Source organism: Etheostoma cragini, chromosome 13, assembly GCF_013103735.1.
Source record: "Etheostoma cragini isolate CJK2018 chromosome 13, CSU_Ecrag_1.0, whole genome shotgun sequence".
In the NCBI taxonomy this organism is placed as follows: domain Eukaryota; kingdom Metazoa; phylum Chordata; class Actinopteri; order Perciformes; family Percidae; genus Etheostoma; species Etheostoma cragini.
The window spans coordinates 14,053,221-14,075,291 of NC_048419.1; the positions used below are offsets into that span (position 1 = coordinate 14,053,221).

Sequence of the window (22,071 nt, forward strand, 5' to 3'; positions counted from 1 at the left end):
TAACTTAAATATTCTAGTGGAAAACGTTAACATGTTTTTTTTTGTAGACCCAATGCTTTATTTTTTAGAGTGCAGATATTTTGGCTGGATGTTTAAGGTAGGGTTCAGGCTTTAACTCATAGGTGTATTAAGGTAATCAACAAAGTAAATACCTGATACTCAAAGTTGGGTAATCATTTTAATTACAATCATTTTCTGGAGGTTTAAATTGTTGGGGTCAAATTGCCCCCAAGGATAAAATATATTAGTACATTTGAGGATAAAAGGAGGGTTAAGCTTTAACCTACACCTGTAACAAGTCCCTGGGCTGTGGAAGCCACCCTGCCAAACACACCAAACAATTACAAAAGCAATATGTTAATTGGAGGGGAAAAGTCATCACTGGACACCCTGCACTTTACCTAGCAGATAGACAGCATAGAGAATTACATCATTTTTATGCTTTGCATCATGTTTTTTATTTGGATTTCACCTGGACTACAGTTGGCCACAACATGTACCAGGCTGTCACCTATCTCACATCTTCACCCTTCACATCTCTGCCTTCAAATGAAGCTCGCTAGTTCTTGTAGCTTGCACCAGCAGGGAAAAGAGGGCTGGATCCAGACAAATGATGAGGCCTAAACCACCTGCAGCTCAACATCAAACTTGACTGGATGAGCAACTCAACTGCTCTCTATAAGAGTGCCAACTGAACTTTCTGAAGAGGATCTGGTCATTTGCCAACTGCAGTCCTATGCTGCACATACTTGTTCACTCTGTGCTAGTCATCATTATATCCTACACAGATTGGTTCAAGGTAAAAGCAGCTGAAAGCCCTTGAATCAAAATCAAGAATGTCGGATTGCTGGTGCGAGTGGAACTTGAGTCTCTGACGGAGATGCATCAAACAACAGAGGATAATTGGCAACGGTTCTCACCCCCTGCATGCCGTCCTTACGTCTGCTTGAATCCTACAGAAAGTCCTTTGTTTCTGTGGACAAACTGTACAACTCCTCCCCCTGCTGCATGGAAGAGAGCCTTGCAACCTTTGACTTTTGTTTAACATTACATTTTTCTTGTATATCATTTTATTTATAATTGCACGTCTTACACTTTTACATTGCACCTTCCTCTGTTGTAAATTCATTTGAGTAATCCTTTGTATGGTTATTTCCTTTAGGATAAATATTGTTTTATCTTACCAAAGAATAGAGTTGATATAAGAGGTAATAGTTGTTAGATAATAATATAGAGTATTTTGTTGACAGCCAGTGAACATCTCCCCGGAATCATAGAACTGAAATAAATGGGGGTTTCCCGACCTGGCTTAACTCCATTGTCGTGCCAATTCCATACATTTAAATGTATGCCCTGTACTTGCCAACTACTGCATACTGTATGTGGAGAACGTTATTGGTAAAGATTATGAAGGCTCAGCTAAACCACCCCAGCTTAAAAATACATTTTATCAGGCGCTACTTTTTTTTTTTACTTCTCGAGAGGAAAAGAGAAAACACAAGAGAGACAAGATTTTAAGGCCAGCTTTAGTAAACATCTGACTGCTGGCACGGTCAAGCAGGTTGACTTGCTTCCAGTTAAAGTTCTCAATCCAGCAAACTGGCCTGAAACCTTGCAAACATTTGCAGTGAACAGCTGGGAGATCTTTTGGATGAACTTGCATTTGCATGTCGAGGATACAGGATAGCTGCTCTGTACTCCTAAAGAATGAACTTTCTAAATATCTTGAAGTCAAGACATTAAGTCTCATTTTCAATATAATGTGGAATTTCTTGAAAAGCTTTGCTCCATTACAGTAACAAGACATTTAAATGTGGTAGTTTCTTGATCTACAGCTCTTTGGGGCTTTTTATTCCACACTGACAAAGATGGTGGTGATGGTGGTATAGACACACTTTTCTCCACGTTTACAATCTCTTACATTGTCATTCTTCTTACCGATAGGTGTTCCCACTCCGTAGCCCTTGGAGTCAATGAGACCTCCGATCTGTGTGAGGTTGCAATTTCTCTGGCTGATGTACTCAATGCTAGTGGACTCCATCAGCATGGCGTAGTCTGTCGTCAGAACCCGAGTGATGCCTTCCCTGTTGTTCTTAACCAATGCAGTGTTCTTCCTGCTGCTCATAAACGCCCACATTTTCTCATAGGTGGAGATCTTTGATTTCTGCCAAAGGAGCCAAACAGGCAAAATTTGGTAAGAAGTGCATTTGTACTCCGTACTGTGTGTGTGTGTGTGTGTGCGGACACACAACATACATGGACTTAAATACATATATACATAACTATATATAAAAATAATATTATATTATATTATAAACACATATGTTTAAGAGCAGGATCTAACTTTGAAAGTGTGTATTGTGTATATGCATGTGTGTCAGAGAAAATGGGCCAGCTGTGTTCTAAATCTCCTAAAGCTGATTCAATTTGTTCGAGCCATCAACACAGCCTGCTTCTTCCTATCCAGGGAGCCATAATCACTAGCTGCAATCTGGGAGGATAAAGTACTGCATGGATCACCCCTGCTGAGCCACCAGGATCCAAGGGGAGTGGGTGGTGGTGGGGGAAGGAAGTGACAGTCCTGCTTGGGCACATTGGTACAGCAATATATTATATATTACAAACTAACAAGTTAACATGTGTTTAACTTCAAGACAGACAAACCAAAATGCAAATACAAGCAGTCCTTATATGCAACCATTCCACGTCTCATCATATTCTCACCTCTTGATGCATTTCCTTTCATTAAAGTGTATGTCTTTTCTCTGCTTCAGTCTTTTAAATTTTTTCTATTTCATGGGATGTTTGGCAAATATACAGGATGATGGAGGGAGCATCTGAGAAAACCCCTAATGACTGTGACTTTATGGAATTGAAGGTTCTGTACCACTGATTCATACTCACATCTAAAGGTAGGGCAGAGATTACAGAATACATACTATTATGTGAATTTACTCAAATTACCAGACGGGAGTAAACTACAAATTTAGTAGAGATGAGCATACACATTTGAGACTCTGATGTCTAGAGGTTGATATTAATATTAGTTGATGTGGTACTAAGTAACCGGAGCTATTTGTGTTGTCTATTTATATACAAAAACACAGCATAACTTGAGTACATAATTTAGGATTAAAGAAATTAAATGAGAAACATGCATGTTCTTTGTTTTACTAAAAGACAAACATTTTATGTAAGAAGGGGATATTTAAATTAAGGATTGTGTGCATTTAATTTGGGGAAATTATATATGTTATATGGATGAGGGCTTTATTTAGACCTGCTGCAATACTTATTAAATTCACCAATTTGTATAATACAATTTGACAATATCTACAACTTCAAAAACGGTCACTGTTGCTTAATAATTTCCACTATTCCTTTTTTCTGCTGTGACTTTAATAAGGTTAACATGTAATTAAGAGCCTACACCAGTTTTACCTTAAAGAAGGTCATGGTGGATCCGTCCCTTACTGCCCCATATTCAATCCTGGTCTGCTTGGCCAGGTCGTCTGCTGAGTCGATTGGCGCGTCCATTCGTTCCACAGTGAGGAAGGCAGCCAAGTTGGCCGTGTATGAAGAGATGATGATTAAGGTAAAGAACCACCAGATCCCCCCAACTATACGAGTGGACAGAGCCTTAGGCATCAACTCCGAGCCTGGAAGCACAGCAATTGGGGACCAAAGGTTAAAAAGTAGCTTAAATCAGTATGGGACAACCCGAATGGTAAGAAGTGCAGCTTGTTTGTGTGCTACTTTACTTTGCAGATGCTCTATGAACAAAAACAAAAATCTGTATTGTCCCAAAGTCAAGTACCCTGGTCCATATTGGGTTATCTTAACAACTGGATTCACACCAGAGCTCCAACTGGTTTTCACCTCAGCCATAAATATTAAAGTGTGCACCTCTTCATAAAGCATGTAGTATGTAGTTTGGTCTACAACACATACAAAATAAGATCAATATGAAAAACTAGACCTTATAGAGCCTAAAAAAAATAAATGCGAGGGACAAAAGAAAGCTGAAAGTGAAACAATTGAGGGAACACATGCCCAAAACAAAATGAAACATAAAATTGAAAAAACATAATGAGAAGAATCTTTTCCTCTCTGTGCCGAGAGAAGACGCAATGAAAACAGATGTGTGTGATTAAAGAACACATTTAATTTGCCAGGTTTGAAACATTTGTGCCTTTTTCAAAACCTTTTTCAATTGGAAATATGCTTTTAGGGTAAAAGAGAGATGCTGCAGGGTTGGTTCGACAGCCATGTATCTAAGGTAGTCGTTACTCTCAGACACAGCATCCCACATAAAGCTCAAGGCCACCACACTTGCTTGTCTCTTTGTTTGTCAAAACTGCATTTCACAAATGTAGCTTGTTGCCAGCATAATCATACATTTTCATCAGCTTCACTATTACGTTGTGGACTGGTGTTGTCAGTAGGTTTGTTGGCCATCCAATCAGGCATGTCGGGCTTAGCCTGCCCAAATCTCCTGCCTGGAGGGAGGTCAAGTCCCCATGAAGTGCAACATTATTGTTATTACAGGGTACGGTTGCAATTAATGGGGACTGGATCCAGGCTACGTGGAAAGGGCATTCACAGAAAATAGAAGGCAGATATTGATGTTTTGAATTACAACAGCTTAAAGCAGAGTTTACAGTGTCAGTACAGACTTTACTGCTGTACAGGGAGTTCACTAGGCAGCTATACAGTATAGCAGTTACACTTTTTGCTATTAGTAAGCCTCTAAACCTGCACTAATTGATTTTGTTAGCGTTTCTTATCTTCTGACAAATTTAAGTCCAATATTTAATCTCCTTTAGCTCCACTTTGTCACCACCTAGTCAATAACACAGTCTGTCTGCTGTTTGGTGCTGGGTAAGGTAGTGTACAGTGGGTTATGTCAAAGATTTTTAGCTGCCTACTGCGACCCAAACCAACACTGGTGAGAGCGGTGAGAGGGAACTAGAGTCCCGACCGATAAAGGATTTTTAAGGCCAATATCACTACAAATATTTGGTGATTTCAAAATCCGATATATATCGGCCTTTATATATTTAAAAAAAGATATATACATATATAAGTTATTGCAGGTATTTATGAATGCTCACTAAAATATGATTTTTAGGTTTTATTTTGGTTTAAAAACAGAACAGAGGAATATCAAAATATATTAACATTCTGATAAATAAAATGTATATAAAAATGCAAACTTGTGATATGAAACTTGAAGTCCTTTGAACAAAAACAAGGGGAAAAAAATCAGAGTTGCCAACAGTGACATTGTACAGTGCCCCTGGTGGACAAACTATGCAACACCAACACTCATAACATGGTTGAAGGGTGTTTTGTTCATTTTTATTTTTTAAATATTAATTTATCGTCCATTATAAATGCAGATACCGATTGCGTTTGGAAAATGTCTAATATCGGCTGATAATATCGGTGCGCCAATATATCGGTCTGGCTCTGAAGTGAACTAATAAATAAAAACAGGGAAATTGTGGGCCTGAATAGCAAAATGAGGTAAATGACCCAATAAAGTTAGATGATCGTCACTAGGAGCTACCGTGACTGTACTCCCAAGAAGAACAGCAGCATCAGTCGTTTTAACAAGTGTTCCAAAATGTTTGTGAAAACGCTTCTACTGTAGAGGGATATGACAAACAATATAGGCTACTTGGAGGACTTTTTGGAGCAATCTCTTTCACATACAAGTAAACAATCCATTGTTAGTATAAAACATATCGATTATGATGATTGCTTTAACTTTGACCCCAAATACCTTGCCGCATGAGAGCTCCGACACCAAACCAGAAACTGTTGAGTAAAGTGAAATTGTTCTGTATTAGAGTCGAGGACGGGTTACATGGATGTGGGTTGTACCACTCGTACGGAGTAAACCTGCAAGACAATTAAAGAACAGAGAGAAAAAGAGATTAAAGGAAATTCCAATATCAGAAGGACAGATGGAAAATCTAAACAAGAAAAACCTCTTCTGTGTAATGTAGCTAGTCTGCACACTGACAACGCACTTGACTTCAACACATGCTTCCAGTTTATCTACATCACAATCTACATAGTCCACATTGATTTGCATTTTGATTTTTACAAAATTATATCTCAGGATTGCTAGGTGCAACCAACTGGAAGGGGGCTTTACACACTACCTGAGAGGGAGCTGATGTGCGAGCTCGCAATTACTTTGCACAATGAAAGCCAATCTGGCAGTTGACAAGCAGGTAAATCACATTTGGTTATTTTAGAATAGCAATGGAAGATAAGAAATGTCCTATAGTACAGTCATGCCAATTATTCCAGACTATTTTGATTATTGTTGTGTGAATTTTATACAAGAGCCATGACTCCGTGCTCAGTGCTGGCACCATCTTGCAATTTTCTTGTCCGCTGCACTTTCAAATGATTAACAAAAGAGCTTGTTGTAGAACTGACCCTGGACACAGTAAGCAATCCCCATCTAACCTATATATCAGACAGTATACATTCAGCATCACATTTATTTTTCTATCCCATCATGCATCATGCTATTATCCCAAGCATCTATCCACCCTCTTACCTGGCAATCACAAAGAGCACACAGCTAACTCCTGTGCAGGCTAACAGCACGTACATCCAGATGTCCGGAGACAGGGGATTCAGGAAGGAGAACACACCCGGATTGGTGCCATTAGGTTTTCGGTAGAGGATGCTGATACCTAAAGTCATAAAGGGCTTGGAGAAGTCAATGACTTTCTCTCGAACGTATGTGATGGTCAAGGGGGCCACAGCAAGGTCTGCAACCTTGAAAATCCAGAATACAAAGTAAGATACTATAGAGTGAACGAGTTCTTTTTTCAAAGTTACATATGGCTTCTTCCTTTATTTGTTTCTAATAATACTTTTTAGTATTATATATATATATATATATATATATATATATATATAGTGCTTTTCATGGTACTCAAAGACAACTTACAGTAAAAACAGGCACATAGATCACATTAAAAAACAGTTAAGCAATAAAACCAACACATAAAACAAACAGGTTGTGGTGGTGGAACACTTTTCCCCAGCTACCGCCAGTGAACACGCCTTGAACCGAGTTATTACCACATTTTACAATATATATACAAAATGCATGGTCAATAAACATCATTTATAGGATTTTATACCTCATTTCTTTGTTAAAAAGCAGAAATTATTAAATATTTTGATGATTAAGTTAAAACAGGCGGGTTAAATATTTGTTCCACTGTGGTACTGGTAATTCTACTTACGTATCTAAATATTTTTTCTACCACTGAGAATAGGTTATCATGGTGGCCAACATTATGAAGAAAAACCAGGGTTATGCCCAAATGTTGCTCTCAAAACACCTCTATCTAATATTCCTGTGAAGGGATACTCCTGCAGTCTGACTGCTGTTAACTCACGTGGTCTATCAGCTCCCGCACCATCCCATTCCACTCTCCCTTGTCATTCTGGGCTCCGTATTTCCCATCAGCCACCAGTCTGACTTCATACGTGAAACCCAAGATGTTGGAGAGCTCTTTCAAAAGGTCCAGACAGTAACCCTCAAAACGATCATTTCCAATAAGCTCCTTGTCTGACTTTCTCTGCATCACATATGGATTTTCCTGCACAGCAAAAAAGAAAACGCTGTATTTCAATATTTTCAAGCATTTCCTTATTCAGATTCAAACATTTCTATGCTAAGTACTAAGTTCAAGCTAATTGAATTCGGGGTTCACCACTTCATCACGTCTCAGAGCTAATAATCCACAGATGAGTAACAAAATGTCCAAACAGCAAATCCAGTTGTGTTTAAATAAATGGGTCAGAAAATTCTATAACTTTGAAGACTAAGAACCTACTTAACTATATGTTTTCTTCTAGGATACATTTTCTCTGTGTACATGTATGGACAGAGAGTCTAAATAATAATAATAATAATAATAATAATAATAATAGTAATAATACAAATTCAAACTCTATAGTTCAATTTTCCTCTCCTTCACACCCCTCTTCTCCTTCCCTTCTCATTGTATTTTCCTTTGTTGTCCCCCTATCTGCCCTCTACACATCCAATATGCACTCCCCTTCTTCTCCTTATGCTGTCCTCTGTTTAACCTTCCTCCTCACCAGTATCGTGGTGACAATAAGAGTCCTGTTAGCCAGAGAGTCTGTCACATTGTTATTCTTGTCTCGGCTGGACTTCTCCGTCAGGTTCATACCCCTGTATGAGTTCCACACAGCAATCTGAAAAAGCAAATGGAAAAGGCATTTTTTTTTCTTTGATGAGAAAAGACACTATGCAAAATAAGTGTAAGTATTTAATGATCACTGACACTTGTTGCTGTGTTAAAGGAAAGGAGCTGATTAATCTTATTCTATGCCAACACCATTAAATTAAAGCCCAATTTAGTCTCTACGTCAGTCAGGAAATTAGTAACTGCTCAGATACAATCCGTGTTAAGAATTCTTCTGTGGAACAGAAAAATGCAGGAGTAAAAGTAGAGGTAAAAAGACCTGACACGCCTGGACCATTTCCCCATCATGAGGGTGAAGATTTGGATATTACACCAGCAAGGACAGTATGCACGAACAAGGGTGGGATCAGAAAGGGGGGATAGAGTAAGACATGGAGTCTGCCCTCTGTCTCACAGTAACTTCTGTCCAGCTCATCGTACTAGGCGGTATAATCCAGAGTTATCAGATTAGAAACTGGCATCTGGCATCTGGGTTTTGACCCTTCCAAATCCCCTCACTGGTTAAAAGCTGATCAAAGCTCTTAACCAAGTCAAGCGGGCTCCTGACATTAATGCAATAAAGTTAAGTGCATTAAATGATTAAGTGTCATTGTAAATAGAATTTTAATTTAAGATTAAGTCTGTAAACAAAAAGTAATGAGTTTGGCTATTTTTGATCAGAAACAATAGAAACAAGAAACAGAAATTCCCTGAGATAGAAGATAAGTAGTAGTGAATGAATCAGTACATCTTATTAAACTGAGCACTACAGAAGGAATGGCCTTATTTGTCACAATTTATTTTGCAGAAAGGGTTATGTGGGATTATCTGTTAAAAAGATCCAATGCTTTTCACTCCCCATTACGTTCTATTTGATTCTGTTCACCCAGTCAGACAGACAGAAATTGTGCTCACGTATAACTTCGCTAAAAGCACTCTATATCCACAGCGTGGCACTTTCACAAGGGTCCACTCTGCGTGAGTCCATAAATCTTCTTATCTCTGGACACTGCAGATGAGGAACACAGTGGGGTTGGATTTTATTTAATTGTGTTGTCCCTAATCTTAAAGATGGATTGGCAGAGTGGGAACAATATTTTTGGGGAGGAGTGAAAGGTATTTTCTTCTCAGATTGTGAGGTTTCACATAACGTAGCTCATGTTGTATGCTATTTTGGAAAACATTATCCTCTGTGAAAAACCCACTGCACAATTAGTCAGTCAATTCAAGTAATAAAGTAATCTGAACAAGCCAGTGAAATCAATGCTAAAATGTAGCCTAGGACAACCGCACGGTATACACTCATCATCTTTTAAACCTCTAAGTCAAGGATTTACTCTGTAGCCTCACAACTGTATCATGCGTTCCAGAGCAGCTCTCAACAACAAAGTGAAGCAATAAACACTGACAGAAATTCTCTCTCATACGCTGGGAGTAAAACGTTATCTATAAATCCTAAAGCTCATCGCCATCCACAACCAAATCAGACTGGAAAACCGTTACCACAGAGCAGGAGACATACTAAGCCGGTCCAAGAAAGATGAGAGGGGGAAAAAAAACAACAACTTATTTCCAGAAAGTCAACAACTTTAAAAGAAAATATTTTATTTCCTGTGAGGCTCACTTTATTTAGTCCCATCATCCTCTTCAGAGTGTATGTAACACTCCAGTGCCCAAGAACTAAGACGACTGCAACAGACTGATAATTCATTTTTCATGTACAAAAAGTCAAGCATTTTATGGGATGTGCTTACCATGTTGTGGTATTTCCTCTGTGGGGAGGCTTTGAGGGCTAAAGGTACTGAATTGAATTAAAATCACAGTATAAATCCCTGCTTCTGCACCTTGACAGATGCTGCCTCCATACCTGTCTGTCTGAGTTTGAGGGGAGATATATATATATATATATATATATATATATATATATATATATATATATATATATATATATATATATATATATATATATATATATATATATATATATATATATATATATATATATATATATATATATATAAATATACTATATGAATGAATTCAACATATTTTCTTTTACTCATTAAAAACTTGGTTTCAAGCTAATAAGTGGAGGTAGTAAAGAATATTTAATTTGCACTTTAGTATTAACAGCATATTTTGTGAGACTAAATGAAGAGATTAGGAACAAAGCTAAATCAATTTGGCATCACAATAATGATTAGATAAAAACAAAGTTGATTTGTGGCCGGGTTGAATCAGCCGGTAGAGCAGGCACACATGTCTTTCAAGGTTTATGCTTTGACGCAGAGGTCCAGGGTTTAAACATGATTCCTGCATGTCCTCCCCCTCTCTCTCCCCTTTCTCACCTAGCTGTCCTGTCAAAAATGAAAGGGGAAAAAGCCCCAAAAAATGAATCTTTAAAAAACAAGGTTGATTTGATACACAATCTTTAACGATCGTATTGGGGTGATTAATCAACTTGTTCTCTGGTCTCAACCTGCTACGCTTGCAGGAAGTCTCCTCTGCCAACTTGGCTGGATTTAAGTACTGCTAGTGTATGATTTCTATGAAAGTTTGAAGGCAGTCTAATGGCAAAGCACATCATAAGTAGTGGAATGACATATCTCTGCAAAAGTGAAGGATCGGTAGGATAAATTCCCTTATTACACCAAGTGAAATTATAGGACTTCTTACTTCTTATGGAGGTACTGTTATGTCTACTTAAACAAAAAATATAAAAGGTAGATATTTTTTCCTACAACAGTTGATAAAGGTGTCAGAGCAATGCATTGACCCAAACATGGGAAAAAACTGAAATGTCAAATACATGGCATTGCTGTAAACAAAACCAGTAAAGAGAAACAGGGTTGACAAGGCAAGGAGCAGGGAGGTGTGTTGCATACAGAGTGAGAAAAGAGGTAAAAAGGGAGGCGAAGAACAAAGGCTTGAACCTAACATGGCACTGGTACAAACCTTGATCCACCTTTTCGTGAGGCGACTCCCGCCCTCCACAATACCCTTTTGAAAATGTGAAGAGGGCAACATGAAGGACAGACAGTGTTGGAAAAAATAATCAGTTGTTTCAGCATTAATAATCATGATTGGACACATTCAAACTAAAAAATAAATGTGTGGATGGATTAAGGGAAACAAATACTCTACAGCACCACTCTCTCTCTCTCTCTCGTTCATACACACACATGCCTTAATGGAATAAATCAGCAAGGTGGAAGCAGCATGAGAGTGGTGTAATTGGCTGTTTCAGGCTGCTGTGCTCACCCTGGCAGTGCCGTCCTCTTTGAGGCTGATTATGTCCAAATCAAAGTCTCTCCTCAGGCCATCTGTCTTATTAAGAACAATGTGCCCTGTCAGTCCATCCCACTGTGCCTAAAGAGAGGAGACGCAGAAGGAGAGAGAAGTGGAAGACAGTCTCAAATGGCATTGGAGTCCTTATTGGAGCTCCGCAGCAGACTCCCAGGAGGGAGGTATGCAGATAGAGGCAGAGGGAACAAGTCAGTGTGGACAAGCTGGAATACATCAGGTGAAGACTGGAAGATGTCTACAGGTTGTTCTGTGGTATAATATTAAATATGCATAAAGGTTTATGTGCATGATATTGATAACAATACATGTAGGCCTACTTGCATATTCATACAGTAGGGACATCATTTATAGTAGGGGCATTCATTAATAGTTCATTTGAGTCAGTATGCATATTTGTACGCATGCATTTTGGACATGTGAATTACTAGTTTTTCCTCTGTGGACAGTTCATTTTCACATCTGTTAACATCTGTGCATATAGTATATTTTACAAGCTGTAGGGTTTTTACAACACACCTAATATCAAGCACATGATTTCAAATACTGCACAAAGTGACTTAATACATAACTACTTATTGTATGCTGCACACACTGGCTAATTTTTGAGGTCTTATACCTTTACATATGTGAATAAATACTGATTATTTTCTTCTTTTTGCTGCTTATTATATTCAGAGTGCAAGGAAGGTATAACTGTTCTATATACTAAAAACATGTTACACCCGAACAATCCAAAGTCCAAGTGAGTATGAACAGATATGTGTGTATTGCTGCAAACCAGCTTTTCAGCAAAACCACATTAATTTAATTGGGGAATAGATTTTCTGCAGTTTATTTATATCTTTTAATATCCAGGATTAACTTATTTTTTGTGTTTTCTCTCATGAAATGATGTGCATTAAAATTGTTTTCAGTTAATTTTGTCCAGAGAAACACACTTGACTATTGTGCTCCGATATAGCTAGAGGGGAGACATGCAGGTTATAGTGCCCAGGATTTAATTTCAGCCATTGAAATGAAAGCTGTGTCCCCGTTCTGCACTCTCTTGTCAGAAATGTTTTTTAATTAAGTGCTGTGTGAAAAAAAATTCTGGTTCTCGAAATCAAAAAAGCTGTTATCTAGTGTTGAATAGCTCACAAGGACAGATGCTTCAAAGGATGGGCAGAAGCAAAGAAAACGAAAACAAGCTGATGAGAAGAGAGAAATTAAGATGCAAAGAAAAAGAGAATCAGAGAGAGAAAAAGGAGGACGGAGGGCATAAAGAGGAAACTATGAGTGAGAGGATTGAATGGGAATGTTCCCTCTCCACGGCGGGGAAAGTCATCTGCTGGATTTAAGACTTAAGAGATCAAAACACTCACGCACCAAAGGCCTTATACTGTATCTGTCTGCAGGCATCCAGTCTGACAGTCCGGAAAAACCATATGCTTTCAACTTATAAGTACATAAATACCATATTTTTATATGTTGTGTGCTTTTAGAAGCAGTGCATGTCCTGTCAGAAGTAGTAAAAAGTAGCACAGGAGATGATCTGACATCCAGTTTTGCCAAGTTCCATACTTGCAAGAGAGGCATTACGTGGGGAATCTGAAGGATCTTGTGCTCATGAACCCTTTTAAAAACACACTGAAACACATCATTACGAATGCATGGGGGTCAAGCTAAAAGCAACAGAGGTTTCTTAAGTCATGCTGCTGATGTGACGGGGTTTTTAGTTCTCTGTGATCCAAGGTCTTATCTGACACCGACCTCTTTGAAGAGGTTCATGAAGCGGGGACCAAAGCGCCAGGGTTTGTGGCGGTGACACTGCAGGGAGCTGACGGTCATCTGAGTGGCCCGCTGTGAAGCAACGGCAACCATGAACACTGCATCATACATCAAGGCTGCGTCTGTCTGTGGAGGAGGCAGTCAGAGGAAGATGTTTTTTCCCACACTGCACTCAAAAGCCTATGTGTAGTACACAACTAACCATCAGCTGTAACATTAAAGTAAGGAACCGAGAGAGCATCTCTTGAAGATAAAATTTACTCCAGGCAAATTGAGCCATTACAATACAGGTACAATTATGAAATACAATAGAGCTGAGGAGTACAGCTTTAACATTTCTATCATGCTGAAATACTGCTCCCGCAAAGGGTCAGCTGGTATTTGCAGTTTATTGTATGCAAATTGCACAAAGCATGCAAACGTGTATCATTGGGTTCAGCAAAGCAGGTGTTTGTATTGTTAGTTCTCTGTAATGTAAATTAACAGTACAGGGCTCACAGTCATGATTCCATCCATCAGGCCACTCTCTTGTTTGGGACCCTGCAGCCTTTCCATGGCCCATTTGTCCATCGTGGAGGCTACCCACGGGTCATCTACGTTCAGCAGTCTGAAGCCTGTCATGTTTACCCCACTGTAGCGGTACGGCTCCAAATCCAAGGCAAACAGATCCTGCAAGGGACAAATGAGCACACAGGCGATGATCTTGGTTTTACGCTGTCTGGTATCTCCCATTAAACAACTTTGTTCGTACAGTTTTTTAACTCACCAAAGTTGTGAAGAAGAAATGGTAGTACTCGGTCATCATTCCCATTGATGAAAGCTGCAAAATGAGAAGAAGAAATAAAGTACCAAAAACAAAATGCCAGGCCACATTGCTTATTTTAAATATGATGAATCCTCCAGTGCTACAGCTACACTGTCACATTTTCAATAACAAAATCATTTGGCACTTAATTTCTCTTTTGCGGGCGGGGTGCATCAAATATGTTATATATTTATGTGTTTGGGTTTATTGGATTTTATGACATTCAAATCGGAGCGTATACATAAATAAGACAATGAACAAAAACTATTCATGAATTCCAGTTCAATTCAGTTATATAAAGGAAATAATGTAATAAAAAAGCTTAAATTAAAGTTTAGACCTTTGAAATTGTCAATATAGATACATATAGATACATAAACTATATGAAAGAAGACCTGTTACAGAAATGGATTTAGGACTGTTCACCGTTCGAGTCCATCTGCCGTTTTGGAACTGATGCAAGGATAGCCATAAATACATCTTTCAGCTTGTCTATTAATTTCATAAACCATCAGCTACCGCACTTCACTGTCTGTGTTGAATAAGCTAAATAGGAGCATATTCCATGAGATGGGAAATTATTGTGGACCATTTAAATTCTGACTTTTATAAGGGTAGTGCAATTTTGTTATCATTATCATTCATAAATGATCATATCCTGTAATACCTATCATTCAATTAGAAGCCTCAGTAAACAATGTAATAAGGTGTTGCTCCCAAAGGACATAGCCTAAATGCGTTGTAAAATCTGTAGAACAAAATAACGTCAAGACACTTAGATCAATCCCTGTACAAACCTGCTTGAGTAGCTCTGAAGCCATGCGATAGGAGCAGTCAAAGAGTATAAAAAATTCCTTGTCTTTCTTCAGTTCCTTGAGCAGTGGGCGGGCATCTTGGTTACCTGGGGTCAGCTGGCGGATCTTGATCTTCAGGTTGAACTTTGCCGGAGCCTTGATCAGCTCTTGCATCCGCATCAGACCTACAAAAAATACCAAAGTAGACCTTTCACTTATCACTTCTTAAACAGTTGTAGGTCAGGGTCAAAGACACTTGACACAATGTCCCTCTTAACTTGTATCTTCTTCTACTTTTTTTTTTTTTTTAAACCTATTAAAGGCAATAGCCTGTGGGCCTACTCCGCATTCCTGTATCTTGGCTGTGTGTGAACAAAGTGTATAATTATGCAGGTGTGTGTCTGCGTGACATTTCAGGAAAATACATTCCTGATTGAAAATAAAAGGTAGGAAGGAAAATCTATAAACCATGACCTTTTATCAGAGCCACTTTATATTTTCTATGTTCTGAGCAGGCCCTCTGTATGGGACAGCGCTGGATTTGAGGCCAGCGGTGTTGTGGTTTGGCTCTCTGTGCGGCAGCTGTTTGATATGAGGCACTCGTGCCCTGTCACAGATTGGGTTCACTAGCCAGGACCAGGAAGGTAGCAACGGTTAACAGTGGAATTGCATTTTAGGAGCAATTATAACCTTGACATATGAATGTATTGTAAAATCCAGAAAACACAAGCGAGCACTTTTGACCTCTTCTCCCACTCATTATTCTTTACTTCAAATACCACACAATGTTATAGTATATATAATATGCAGTAATGCGCTGGAACATACCATCATTAGCAATTATCTTATTTATAGCAATAATAATAGATCTTCAGAAAAAGTGTTTTTTCCTAAATCCTTTTGTCAAATTTATATTACCCCTCTATCCTGCAAATAATACTTTGCTTCTGCAAATTTGCCTATACTTCCCCATAAAAGGCAGAATAAATCAACCAATTTTCCTTCCATTATGTCTCTTTCCGTGCATGGCAGAATCTAGTGACTTTTTAAAGTTTATCAGTGAATCAGTTTTAAAAGTGACGGCGACCAGCCCTACCCGTGCTGTCCTCATAGACCACCGTCAGCTTCCGCCATTTGAAGAAAGTGACCACGTCCAGAATGGCCCTGGCAATGGCCGTGTACTCTGGATATAGGTTGATGAAGAAAGTGTCTTTGTTGTCCACTGACGGGTGTTTCCAGCGGGTCTGAATGTGAGGGACCTCTAGAGCGTTGCAGATGGACTGAACAGCACTGACCGAGGAGCTGTGAGAAGGTCCAAACACTGCGACCACCCCGAGAGCTAGCTGGTCACACACTGGTGGATCAAAAAAAACACATGTCAGATGGCTGTTGTTACAAGTTCTTTCTCAAACAAAGTCCATTGCAAACCGAGTGTCAATCACTGCTCTAGCACAGGCATTCATTCTCCCTTGTGAGGGTAGGGGCTTAGAAGACTGTTTGGGCTTTAGCGGTGGTAAAAAACATACATATTTTCAAAAATTAAGGGTTTATTATTTTGTTCATGGAATTAGAAACTTTATAAATAAATAAATACATCCATGTTTGGAAAACTGCAAGTGCAATACCTTGCCTTTAAAAGATAGTATTAATCCCCTATCCACTAATTAAGCTAGGCTATGGTAATCTTATTGATTCAACGTGCCTGCAAACTGCATGCAGAGAAATAAAAAATATTTTGTCCCACTCTGGATAAGATTATAAAATAGAAAACTTAAACCAAAAAGTCCCTTGAAAGATAGAGCCTCTTAGTTCCCCGAGCTCTTGCTATACACAAAAGAAACATGAATCATTTAGGTGATGATGTTGTCATCACTTACTGTAATAACAGGAAAGCCCTTAAAAGGAACAACACGGTTGTTATTGGCAAATAGGGCTTATCACGGTCTCCCCTAGCTGTAGATATGTGGGCCACGCATTTTTCGTCTCAGTGCATGCATTTTTTTAGTCTGATGCAACACCGGCAGCGCCACTGCTAGTTAGCTTAGCGTAGTGTTTTGAATCCTATGTTGCTGGTTAGCATGTTGTAAGTAAAAGTGAGCCAACAAAAAAACAACAACAACCTAATTACTTCTTGAGGCCTGCATATTCACAACGAGTACAAATAGCAATGCAGATTAAGACCAGACAATTTCCTAGGCAGATATTGACTTGGGACAGTGCTTCCACCCAATATAGTCCCAAATCAATATCTGTCTAGGAAATTGCTATTTGCCATTATTAAACACTGTATGCACTGAGAAATAAAAATGCGTTGGCCCATCTATCTACTGGTAGGGGAGACCATGATAAACCCTATTTCAAATGGTGGTGTGTTCCTTTAAGCTTAACATATCCACCTCCTGTAATCATTTCCTACCTCTCCTCGAAGCCTCAAAGCCATCAAAGAGGTTGATCCTCTGAATGTCGTAGGTGAGAGTGGTGTTGGGAATCAGGGTCTTGTTGCGGTTTATGTTATTTACAGCAAACTTGAATGCCAGCTCATCCGTACTCACTAACTCACTCTCCCGGGTCTCGAAAATTCCCCCTGCACACATAAGACAAAAGACAAAAACACTGTCACTGTAACATACATACTCTGTGACAGTAGATATTTAATTGATGGATTCTGTCTCCCTGTGTGGGTTGAGAAATTCTGCCACCTTTGGTTAAATGGTCAAAACGCCTTTCAAAACCCACTCCACAAATGTAACGTAAAGCAAAACAACATCAAAGAACCAGCTACAGCCTTAAACCTGCATTCTATCTAAATTTCAACCGGGGGCCACTGCCCCGTTTGCAAAAATAAGTCAGTTTCAATAGAAGTCTACGGGAAAATAATCTTGCTTTGCCAGATCCCCTTCCAAGCGCGCTGAAGGAGGGTCCGGCTACGCTACATAGCATTCAGGGATGGGAGGAAAACATGCTCTGGTTTAACAGCACGTGTTTAAACCAATCAGAATTGTCATGGGCTGTTCTGAACTCCGCACAGAGCCGCTGCAAAATAGTCATGTGAGAGAAAACTCAGATTGTACAGATGATCTAGCTTGTGGTGACCAAACATCCTCTATTGCCAGGACATGTCCACTTATTACATACCGTCCAGGGCAGAAAATGTCCGGTTTTCACTGTTTTCATGGGACCACTAAGCGTGTACTTGAATTGACTGCCGCTTTGCACACAATACTACAGTACTTTGTTGCGTGACGTAATTCCCAAGATTCCTGATTTAACGAGGATCATTTCAAATAGTCATTTTTTTGCAAACCAAATCTCCCAGCCATTAACAAACCCATAAATACATTATGTCCACGACAAAAGATATTTCAATGCCTCCAGCTTCAATAGTCTGTGAGCAGAGAATTAATTTGGAATTCCTACAGAAGCATGCAAATGAATATCAATATTAATTGCTCAAAGATAGAACATCATAATTTTTCTCAGAAATATCGACTACATTTTTAACACTTTGTTTCTCAAAGTAGGAGAATGTCATACGGAGCTGCTTTTTCTGTTCTGACTAACAATAAAGGGACCCAAGACCACACACAACTCACTGCAAGGGCCGGCTTTCAGCAGGCTTTGAAGTAACAATGCTGTTCAGAGAGACTTCCGAAATTGCCCCGAAACTCCTTATCAACATGCTGTCATCCGGGGGCAGGAGTGTGGACTCAAAAGGCAAGATGAAATGGAAGTAACCTAATTGCTACCGCAGTGTGAAGGGGCAGGAAAAAGGCTTTAAAAGCTTCTCCTGGAGGTTCAAAACCGCTTTTGAAAGACGATTCAAGTCACTCAAGACACAAACCAACAAAAGAAAAAAACATTGGACAAGAAATTTTCAGGCTTGCAGTAACATGTGTGTGTTCAGTGTGGTTTCCTTAGTATTAAACGGCAGGCTCACTAATTTGGCAGATGTTTGCTCAGCCCAAATCTAATCATAAAACAGTCCCTTTGTTCCTGTTATTTCTTCAGTTCTAATACAATGCTCCCTGTCTTTCCTCCGCTGAATTATAATTAACAAAAAAATTATAATATTGCTTACAGTATAGTGTATGTTTTTTGTGTAATGATTGTGCATGTATGGGGGGTTTCTATTGTCCTTGAGGATGTTGCTTCGGCCAGGCAAAGCACATTAGCTTATTTTAAGGATAAGTAGGTAGGTAAAAAAATGTGTCTGCATAAATTTGTAACAACTATGTGGTGTTGTGCGTGTCCATAGTACACTATGGCTGAGATGTAGGGCTGTTATCATATTTTTATACTAATTCTGATATGGTACACACTTGAGTTTTGGCATCGCTACAAAATGATACTTATGAGGAGCGTGAACTGTAAAACCTTTTGTTCAGGGAAGCTTCAGGTCTCAATTAAATGATCTTTTTTCACAATGCCAGCTTTTGTTTTTTTGGCCCAACAAAGATCATTTGAAGTGCTTTCCAGTTTCTCATTTTCACAAAACATTTGCAGTGATAAAGGACCAGGGGAGCAGTCTCAACAGGTGGACAATTCATTTAACCTGGTTAATTGCTGCTTGTTTACCAAGACACTACAATATGGCAGGCAGTGGGGAAACATACTAGGACTTTGTATGCTTGTTAACAACTGCTTGACTGCTGTCAAGTACTGTACATGTGGTGTTGCCTAAGGAGCCCTTCTGCCGTGTTGGGGTTAGCAGAACTGCATACACTGCACATCTTGGACTTCATATAAATGACCAACCTGATTTAATGTCTGGCTAGTGGCTAAGTTGGCGATCCTGATCAATTGCTGATACATGTCACTCCCTAAATTGACTTATCTGTAAAGCTTTGATTGGTTTCCGCTGCATGCATGAGGAATATGAATTTGTTTGCAAACTGACACAGATTTTCATACATTGCACACACACACACATATACATACATACATACATTACCTGCATTCATAAACACATAAAGACATTCAAAATCTGTCACAAATATGTCCTTGTAAATATAAAGCTAAGTATTAATTATAATCAAGAACCATTTGTCCATTAACGTAAATATGTAATTTCTTCAGCAATTACTGTGATTACCAGGTACATAGCTCTAATTGAAAGAAACAGATGCATTGAAATGTCAATGTGGTACCCTACAACAGATAGATGAGGAATTTGCCTGACAAGATGTTTTTTCCCCCATCTAATAGAATTAATGTACCTCCGAGCACTAAAAGCATTCGTTCCACTCCCAAAATAATAAAGAATAATTTGCCTCAGAACATGCATCCATCTGGTCTATAAAACAGCCTAAATGGCCGTTAAAAGTTTCAGAGGATCCACGGGACTCTGCAAATGTCTTTTAACGCGTGTTTGCTGGTAGAATTTATCTGCATAAAATATATGTATGCAAGATGGACAGAGGCTGCTTAAACACAGAAAGGCTCATTAGGGCTAAATTGAGAACAAGTATAAAAAAATATTTATCTATTTGCCTTATTGGGGAATCATGTTTGTGTAGGATTTGTAGGAAACAGGGAATGTCATGCACTTTAGTTACAGGCAGCAGGTAATACATTTGGGACGGCAGAAAGAAGCGGCCTCAGGTGTCAAACTAAATGACTGACATTTCACTGCGCCCTCCTGGCTGAGAAAACACAGGGAAAACATTTTGTTCCTGACAACAAATCAAGGGAACCGCACAAATAGACAAACAAGGCAAAAATGCAATCAGTGATGTCAGAGGGGAGGAAGAAAAAATAAGAGAGACAGAAACTGAAAAGGACTGCTACAGCAGAAAAAAAGACTAGGACTAGTTTCTGAAAGTCAACTAGACCTACATCAATGTATCAGTGTACACTTGAATAAGTAAGAGTGATGTACAAGAAGACAAAATCTAGAACATATGATGCTTCTGGTCCAGAGATCAATGACAATGCTACAGCTATTCGCTGTAAATGATCTACTCACATAACTATTTGCTGGAGGTTTTTACCATGACTACAGTACAGTACAGTACAGTACAGTACAGTATGTGTTTCGATTTGCTATCAGGCTGGCAAAAGAGATGCAGATTCCTTTTAGGTTGAGTCTTCCACAGGTTCCAAAATCATTGTTTTGTGGCACCAGAATCAGACAAAGAAAAGGAGGGACGGATTCCTAATTCACTGCCCGTACTGAACTCAATCTGCACATACCAAGAAGAGCCTCAGGATCAATATGTACAAATTGATACCAATGTAATCAATGCAGTCCCATGAAAAACTATAGCACCCTTTCTTTTCTCACAATCAAATGTCCTGGGTTTCTGGCAGCATGATTTAGACAGCCAACTCCACAGTCTCTCTGTCTATCTTTGACAGAAGTGAGGCCAAGTTTCCAAAACTGGCAGTTTGGCTGAGGAGAGATTCATTTGTTTTCCTAATGGCCAGTTTTTGGAGAGAAAAGAACTAATGAATAAATTTAAGCAGGCCACCCTTTTATAAATGTAGGTTACAGCTCCAACTTAACTTTGATTTAATAGAAAGCAACACCTGGAGCCAAACTTCTGTGATCATACACACACACACAAACACACACACACACACACACACACACAAAGTGTTTTAGAGTTTTGTGTTGGTAAAGGAGGTCTGAGCTGAACCATCCAAGCTAAACTAATTGGTCTTTAATGGTCTTGAATATAAATGTGTGACCCAGAGCTAAACTCCAGATCAGAAACCCTCTGCACGTGCAGTCTGGACCAGATCAGATGAACAAATGCTGCCCATGCTAAAAAGAGATCTAACACATGGGTGAGCATACATTAAAGGAGAATTCTGGTCAATTTCAACATGTAGCTCTGTTATTTTTAAAGTGGGAGTGATGTCAGTAACGAGACAAATGAAAACAATCGGTGCAATCTTCACTGTGTTATCCTCCTGCTAGATTTTGCCACCAATAGATTTAAACAGGGCAAGTTTTAAAAGTGTTTTTAGCCTCTAAACATGCTTAAAATGTCATTACAAGTGCCTTCTCATGTCCAGTTATTCCTTCCAAGTGAACGCAATGAATTTGACTGCAGTAGATCTGACAGAAAGGCATAAAAGTTGCGTTAATCGAGTAGTGTGGACTTCACCAGAAATAAACAGAGATATGGATTAAAACTAGTAA

At 39.0% G+C, this 22,071-nt stretch overlaps 1 protein-coding gene across 5 annotated transcripts in view; it reads right to left on the reverse strand.

The window, feature by feature from the left end:
- The window catches only part of grik1a (glutamate receptor, ionotropic, kainate 1a), a 28,826-nt gene that overhangs the window by 4,593 nt on the left and 2,162 nt on the right, over nucleotides 1–22,071 (reverse strand). For 3 of the 5 annotated variants that reach the window (XR_004659082.1, XM_034890127.1, XM_034890128.1), the window contains exons 2-15: nucleotides 17,341–17,508; nucleotides 16,021–16,278; nucleotides 14,928–15,109; nucleotides 14,092–14,145; nucleotides 13,824–13,994; nucleotides 13,308–13,451; nucleotides 11,514–11,621; nucleotides 11,208–11,252; nucleotides 8,146–8,262; nucleotides 7,437–7,640; nucleotides 6,581–6,804; nucleotides 5,789–5,907; nucleotides 3,442–3,659; nucleotides 1,939–2,164 (exon numbers count right to left, since the gene is read on the reverse strand). Coding sequence is in view for 4 of the 5 variants with exons in the window: in XM_034890127.1 (XP_034746018.1) it covers nucleotides 1,939–2,164; nucleotides 3,442–3,659; nucleotides 5,789–5,907; nucleotides 6,581–6,804; nucleotides 7,437–7,640; nucleotides 8,146–8,262; nucleotides 11,208–11,252; nucleotides 11,514–11,621; nucleotides 13,308–13,451; nucleotides 13,824–13,994; nucleotides 14,092–14,145; nucleotides 14,928–15,109; nucleotides 16,021–16,278; nucleotides 17,341–17,508 (2,238 nt within the window). In the remaining variant the exon portion in view is untranslated. The remainder of the gene's footprint in view (nucleotides 1–1,938; nucleotides 2,165–3,441; nucleotides 3,660–5,788; nucleotides 5,908–6,580; nucleotides 6,805–7,436; nucleotides 7,641–8,145; nucleotides 8,263–11,207; nucleotides 11,253–11,513; nucleotides 11,622–13,307; nucleotides 13,452–13,823; nucleotides 13,995–14,091; nucleotides 14,146–14,927; nucleotides 15,110–16,020; nucleotides 16,279–17,340; nucleotides 17,509–22,071) is intronic. The other 2 variants (XM_034890129.1, XM_034890130.1) reach the window with 1 other exon arrangement.